Source organism: Pangasianodon hypophthalmus, chromosome 20, assembly GCF_027358585.1.
Source record: "Pangasianodon hypophthalmus isolate fPanHyp1 chromosome 20, fPanHyp1.pri, whole genome shotgun sequence".
NCBI lineage: Eukaryota > Metazoa > Chordata > Actinopteri > Siluriformes > Pangasiidae > Pangasianodon > Pangasianodon hypophthalmus.
Window position 1 is genome coordinate 21,314,456 of NC_069729.1, and position 7,500 is coordinate 21,321,955.

Consider the following 7,500-nt stretch of genomic DNA (forward strand, 5'->3'; position numbering starts at 1 on the left):
GACAGAGAGGGACAGAGAGAGAGACAGGGACAGAGACAGAGAGAGGGACAGAGAGAGGGACAGAGAGAGAGACAGAGAGAGGGAGAGGGACAGAGAGACAGAGAGAGAGAGAGAGAGAGGGGGACAGAGAGACAGAGAGGGACAGAGAGAGAGAGAGAGGGACAGAGAGACAGAGAGAGACAGGGAGAGGGACAGAGAGACAGAGAGAGAGAGAGGGACAGAGAGACAGAGAGGGACAGAGAGAGAGAGGGACAGAGAGAGAGAGGGACAGAGAGAGAGAGAGACAGAGACAAGCAGAGAGAGAGAGGGACAGAGAGAGAGAGGGGGGGGGGCAGAGAGAGAGATAGACAGAGAGAGAGAGAGGGGGGGGGACAGAGAGAGAGAGAGAGAGGGGGACAGAGAGAGAGAGAGAGAGGGGGACAGAGAGACAGAGAGGGACAGAGAGAGAGAGAGAGGGACAGAGAGACAGAGAGAGACAGGGAGAGGGACAGAGAGACAGAGAGAGAGAGAGGGACAGAGAGAGAGAGAGAGAGGGGGACAGAGAGACAGAGAGGGACAGAGAGAGAGAGAGAGGGACAGAGAGACAGAGAGAGAGAGAGGGACAGAGAGGGACAGAGAGAGAGAGGGACAGAGAGAGAGAGAGACAGAGACAGACAGAGAGAGAGAGACAGAGAGGGGGGGACAGAGAGAGGGACAGAGACAGAGAGGGACAGAGAGAGAGAGGAACAGAGAGGGACAGACAGAGAGATACAGAGAGCAGATAGAGAGAGAGAGAGACAGACAGACAGACAGAGAGAGAGAGAGAGAGAGAGAGTTTACTAAAACTTAACCCTGTCTAATCTTCCTGTTTGTATGTAATTCAGTTGTCTCCTTTTCTGTAACACTGAGTATTTTATTCAAACAGAAAATACAGATATGTTTTGCTCTTTTCTTGCCTTGCACACTTTGCACACTTTGCACACTTTGCACACTTTGCACATATTCAGAGTCCAAAAGTTAGGGCAGTGTTTACGTGAGGAAAGTTCCTGGTATTCAGAGTCGGGTTACGCAGCTGCTTCAGTGGCTCCACATTCAGATTATTAAACTCTCCCGTGTGTACTTCACATCTCTGAGGTTACCAGGTTTTTGAGTAAAAGCATCTGAGACGGAGTTTTACACCAGCGTCTAGACCAACACCTTTAAACACAAACACTCACCTGTAAACCTGAAAAAAATCAGGGATAGAAAATACCGACTGAAGAAGGAAATGGTGTTTTTTTTGCTGCCAAATGTAATATGATGCAGCATAAAAACAAGAGACAATTTAAAAATGAAAAATAGAAAGAAAGACTAAATGTTTACCTGTGTGTGTGTGTGTGTGTGTGTGTGTGTGTGTGTGTTAGTACTCACTCTAACGGCTCTATAAAGAGAGGAAGTAAACACAACGCCACAGACTCGGTCACTCTGAGGACGGGACTCGGAGTTCAGCTCAAAGACATCAAAGTGTTTAACAGAGCGAGACAGCAAGGTGAGATTTCCTGCTTTTAATAACTAAAAAATAAATATGTAAACAAATAAACAAATAAATAAATACATTTCTAGTGATGTAGGCATGCTGTGTGCCTGAAGAGCAATAATTTAATTAAAATAGTAAATAATTAAATATAATTAAACCCAACTTCAACTTTAAATACATCATAACAACTGTCAGAAATTATTTATTTATTTATTTATTTATTTATTTATAAAAGTGAAAAAGCACAAAGTGAACGTTTATGATGATTTAATCTTAAACACTACCAAGCCTTAGCATTACTAATTAATAGTAATAATTATTATGATTCAAGTGATAAATATTTATATGATATTTTAAGAAGCAATGTTAGCATTTTTTAAATAAATGTATAAAAAGTGTTTTTATTTTTGAATATTTAAAAATTTTCCTGTCATGAATAAAATGTAATAATTTATTTTCGTTGTAGTTATTTAATTCAAATTTAATTATTTCCATATTTTTTCCTCAATATCATTTTCACACATAGTGTTTCAACGTAAATAAATAGAAAAATAAAATACAAATAAATAAATGAAATCAAATGGACGGATGAAAATAAAACCATAAATATCTGATCTTAAATCCTTCACTCTTAAACACCCCTGAAAGGTTCCAGAAAGGGTTCCATGTGGAACTTTTCCAAGGAATCCAAGCAATTCTTGAGGAACCGTTTCTCTTGTGAACGTGTAACGTGCCTCATTTTGTTCTTCCTCGTGTCTCTGTACCTGACAGGGACGAACGTGTGTAAGGAGAATAACGGCGGTTGTGAGCAGTTGTGTCTTTACCGTGGGAACGGCGAGCGTTCCTGCGCCTGCGCTCACGGCGCTCTGGATGAAGACGGCCGGAGCTGCAGGGATTATCCGGGATACCTGCTGTACTCGGAGCGCACCATCCTGAAGAGCGTGCACTTATCGGATGAGAAGAACCTCAACGCTCCAGTCAAGCCGTTCGAGGACGCGGAACACATGAAGAACGTGATAGCGTTAGCCTTCGATTACCGCGGCGGCGGAGGGAAAGGAGCTAACCGGATCTTCTACAGCGACATTCACTTCGGAAACATTCAGCAGATCAGCGACGACGGCTCGGAGCGGAAAACCGTGGTGGAGAGTGAGTCAGATTTATTTACTGTCTAATGCTGAGATTTCTTATTTCTACACCTGGATGCGTGTGAGTGGAAGTGTCAGTGCTGCATTTCTGCATTTCTCCAAGAAATTACAAAAATAAATAAAATTAATTTTATAAACGTTAGTTAGCAAATCAGCAGAATAATTTAAAATAACCTAAATATAAAATAAAGATCTTTCTACTGGTTTCTTTCTTCTGAATTCTTCGGACATTATGGCATATTGTAGACTTGTTTTACAGACTGCTGATGATTAACGTGGTAATTATTAGTTATTAATAATAATAATGAGTTTATTCCGCTCTCAGGCAGCAAACAGTGACAGACGTCAGGACATTTGATTAATAAAAATATTTTCCAAAAACAGTTCATTGTAGAAAACCAACAAAATTAAGAAAAAGAATGGCCTGTGTTTGATGTATGTAAGTTTTTGTTGTTGTTGTTGTTGTTGTTTTTACTATTTTAACTATTTTGATATTTTCATATATTAAGGTGTCTGAAAATTACCCTCACAATATTAGATAGAAGATGGAGCAAAAAAAGAAGAAAAAAACAACCCATTCTGTCATTTTTTTAATCACTTTTTTCCCTCCTTTTTCCCCTTTTTCACTACATGGTTGGTTTATTTTTGTTTTCTTTTCTGTTTCGTGCGCTTCTGTGCACCTGAAGTGCAAATATAAAGTTTATGAGCTAGTCAGTTCAATAAATGGATGGATGGATGGATAGACAGATAGATAAGAATTTATTGGCTTAATTAGGTGTTCTCTCATTTTCTTTATTAAAAAAATCTCCTATTTGTTCTCCTTCTCTCTAAGTTTATTTTATATACGTTTCTCCTTTCAGTCCTCGCTGCTTTCTTCTCCTGTGCGTCTTTTCTACTTTTGTCTGTCTCGATTTTCATGCTGCATTACAAAAAAAAAAAAACAAAATTAAAAAAAAAAAGTTAAAACCAATAGAAGGATGAAATCTGGACCATTTATTGTTGTTCTGATGACATAAAGTGAAATGTTAGAAATTGTTCGCATTTTCCTCAACAGTACTGAACGTAAAGGTGTCCGTTTGTAAGTGAAATTATTTTCTATTATAATGATTTCTGTAAAAAAAGCTTGTGTGGTGTAGAACTGAGTAATGATCAGTAATGTGACAATCAAGGAGTGTTTAATATAAAAAGAAGAAAATAACCACGTACAGTACATTTAAGCGCTATATTTTCATTTCAGTCATAATGAGCTGGCGAGATTTCTTAAGAAAACTTGCTCTAGCAGCTACATTTCCCCACGAGTTCCTTAAGTTCCTTCCTGAATTTGTGTGACATGAAGACGTACAGGATGGGATTTACGACGGTCGATGAAGTGGCCATGATGCGAGCAAAAGTAGCAAAAGGTCCGAATCTCGGCAGAGGCCCCGTCGCTGTGGCTCGAAACCCGAGCTGGACCAGCACCAGTCCATAGGACGGCAACCAGCACAGAACAAAAGCCAGAACCAGCAGAACCGACGTGTGGGTCACTTGCGTCTGGTACCGTTCTAACCGCTCCGTCTGGTTTGTTTCACGATTCTGTCTGGTTTTGTGCAGGAAATGGTATATGTTCCCATAAGCAAGCATGATGACCACTAGTGGAAGAACGAAGGCAAACAAAAAGTGGCAAACGCCGTACGCTATCTGGTCGGCGTCAGACAGGAAGCTGAAACATATCAAATCCTGCCTGGTTGAACGCAGTTCAGTCCCTGAGATTATCGTCCTCCAGGTGAACTGAGGAATCGCCATGGCGATCGCCGGTACCCACAGAACCACAGCGACGATTTTTATACGCCTGCTTCTGCGCCAGCGGTAAGCTTTGGTCGGGTGAACCACGATTATATAGCGACTGAAGGCTAGAGCAGCTAGCGTGAAAGCGCTAGCAGAGGTGCACATGGCTCCCAGGAAGCTCACCGCTTTGCACATGAAGCTTCCGAAGGGCCAGTGGCGGGTCGCTATGGCGACAGTGTGATAGGGGACGCAGAACAGGAGGAAAATATCCGCCACGCTTAAATTCAGAAGGAGAATGTCGGTTCCGTTTGCGTTACCGTATTGGATTCGCGCAGAGCTAGTTCCACGTCCTCTTTTCATGGTTCGCAAGATGATGATGATGACCAGGATGTGGCCCACCATTCCGGTCACTAGGATGAAGGTGTCCAATATGGGAACGAGGATTCGTTCAACATCAGTGGGTCCTGAAACATCACTAGTGTTCTCTCTGTCACCTGGTTCTGTGATATTTTCCGTGAGAAAGTTATCCATTCTGGAAGATTAGTGCCAATCAATCGTAAAGTCCCAAATTGCAAGCGTTATCCCTGAGAATGGTATCCATGGGCAACCTGGAAGTTAACAGTTTTCCGTACTAAATATAAGCAGCGTTTCTCATTCCAAACATGAGCATTCGTATCTGTTTGTCCAAAAGATAAAAAAACCTCAAGTTTATGATTTACTCCTCAGACAACGGTATTCCGGTGAGAAAACACCCGGCGTCTCTTTCCCCTCGCTGTGTTTTTGTGGAATGAGGAAATCCGATCAATATTTACAGCAGGTGTTAAGTTGATAAAACCTCGCTGGAATGATCACCACACAGTCTGGAGTCCAAAGGACGTTCCCAGAGCATTGGTTCAAAGGACACAGCACTCAATCATGGTGATATCTTTAGAACCTTTTGAACTTTTAGTGTAATTTTGATTCTCAGCTCTCGTAGATTCTTGTTTCCCGTAATCAGGATTGCAGTTCCACGAGATTCAGTAGAAACATCTGTTTCTTCCCAAGCTGCAATGTTTCTCTTTTCCCTGAATATCTCTGATATCTCAGTTAAATCTGCTAATTATTTCTATAAGTTTAAAGCCTTGTGCTCCTGAAAAGCAGCAGCTGTGAAGAACGTTATCTAACGTCCATTCCTGAAGATTCATCCTTCTGTTAATCCGCAGGTGATGTCTGAAACAGAAAGACATTAGCTAGTCATGGGAACGCTTCGGAGACGAGCGTGTCCTTTGAACTCTGTGCAGCGACGGCGCTCTATAAACGGGGAAATCTGGTTGGCTAGTCGGCTTGGATCGTTTCCAGGTTCCAGTTCATGGAGTTTAATTTCAATCCATAAAAACATCTTCAAAGCTTCACCTGTTACATCCAGTATGATGTGATTCGGTCTTGTGTGCGTTTCCTTCATATAAACTCTAACGCCGTGTACTTTGAACCTCGCAACTACACAGCTCTTTGTTCCTCTCCACCTGAACAAAAAAGATGTTTGATGACGCATTTTATATCCACAATATTATTAGGATTAGCGACCAGTGAGAACGCTTTATAAAGCAAACGGGTCGTAAATTTGAAATGAGCCAGTGACGCACACGCAGAACAGCAGCGTTTAGGTGACGACGTGATCCTCATCTTCATGTTTTATTTGTCTTTATAAATCACTAGGGCTCAGTGTGCGATTTAACCCTGATTGGATTACTCAACATCCTGTTACCAGGATAATGGTAATAATTAATGTTAATTAATGTTTGATAAAAAGTTATCGTCATGTTTTAAGCTGCACTGAAACTTTCCAAGCGTGTTTGCATCAAAGATAAATTACATCTACCAAAAGTTATCAAAGATTAAGATAAGTAAATGTGATGAAGTTTGAAGTCATTAGCTAAATATTGTCCAGCTGATGCACATGCGCTTTTTTATCTCATGTAATTTAGCTAGCTAGGCCTCGCAACTTTTTACTTTTTACTCATCACCTTGTATTTAAATAACTAATCCATTTTTTAAGGTTTATATCATAGATTCTGCACTCTGCGGTTGGATGTTTGTGATGTCAGTCAAACATCATTCTGTGAAAGTAGGCGGGTCTTAGCCACGTTGAACTGAACTGTAGTTTATTGATTGAAAAACTACCAGGCTGTCCCGTGTATAACGGACCTGTCAGGATTCACAGGTTTAATCAGAAAGTCAGTGACAGTAAAGTTTAATACCTAAAATATATATATATATTTTTTTTGCAAATTGTATTTCTTTAATTACACTTTATAATGTAAGTAACAATAATCAGATGATCGCATATATATATATACATATATATATATATATATAAAAATAAGCTGGTAAATTAAAAAAAAAAAAGTAATTAACTAATCGTCTACTGGAACACTTTTCTTACGCAACCTTTCCTTTTATTAATATAAAAGCATGTGTGAAATGTGTTCAGTGTTTATTTTTTAAATGTTCCTCATGTATTTTTAGTTCTAATGTCAGTAAACATGCGCACGCTGTTTTTCTGGCTCTCTCCTGCAGATGTGGGTTCGGTGGAAGGTCTGGCGTATAACCGAGCGTGGGACACGCTGTACTGGACCAGCTACACCACGTCCACCATCACACGCCACACCGTGGACCAGAGCCGGTGGTGGGCCTTCGACCGGGACGTGGTGGTCACCATGGCAGGAGACGACCATCCCCGAGCCTTCGTCCTCGACGAGTGTCAGAAGTAAATCGCGCTTCACGTACTTCCTGTGAATTTAAAATGAATTCTTTCATTAGAAACGATCACCAGGCTTTTGTTGTTCCACTCCTCAGTCTGATGTTCTGGACAAACTGGAATGAGCAATCTCCCAGCATCATGCGCGCTCAGCTCTCGGGCTCCAACGTCCTGGCCATTATCAGGACAGACATCCGAACTCCCAACGGTCTCGCTATAGACCACCGCGCGGAGAAGCTCTACTTCACTGACGCTACGCTGGACAAGATCGAGCGCTGCGAGTACGACGGCAGCCATCGCTACGTGAGTCCAACACACACTGCACGCCTTCGCTTTATTTTATTTCATTTCACTTTATT

The 7,500-nt window shown here is 41.3% G+C and overlaps 2 protein-coding genes across 5 annotated transcripts in view; one reads left to right on the forward strand and one right to left on the reverse strand.

Annotated features, from left to right (window-relative positions):
• lrp1aa (low density lipoprotein receptor-related protein 1Aa) overlaps nucleotides 1-7,500 on the forward strand; it is a 139,965-nt gene that overhangs the window by 95,704 nt on the left and 36,761 nt on the right. For all 4 annotated transcript variants that reach the window (XM_053227265.1, XM_053227267.1, XM_053227266.1 and 1 more), the window contains 4 exons: nucleotides 1,383-1,507; nucleotides 2,267-2,641; nucleotides 6,961-7,150; nucleotides 7,240-7,444. In XM_053227265.1, the coding sequence (XP_053083240.1) occupies nucleotides 1,383-1,507; nucleotides 2,267-2,641; nucleotides 6,961-7,150; nucleotides 7,240-7,444 (895 nt within the window). The remainder of the gene's footprint in view (nucleotides 1-1,382; nucleotides 1,508-2,266; nucleotides 2,642-6,960; nucleotides 7,151-7,239; nucleotides 7,445-7,500) is intronic.
• LOC113537890 (delta-type opioid receptor) lies at nucleotides 3,799-6,688 on the reverse strand. The gene has a single exon (XM_026932578.3). It carries the CDS (start codon nucleotides 4,933-4,935, stop codon nucleotides 3,916-3,918), a length of 1,020 nt encoding a protein of 339 aa, XP_026788379.1. The 5' UTR covers nucleotides 4,936-6,688; the 3' UTR covers nucleotides 3,799-3,915.

Coding starts and splice junctions, on each gene's coding strand:
- LOC113537890 (XM_026932578.3), bottom strand. CDS start 4,935: ATGGATAACTTTCTCACGGAAAATATCACAGAACCAGGTGACAGAGAG.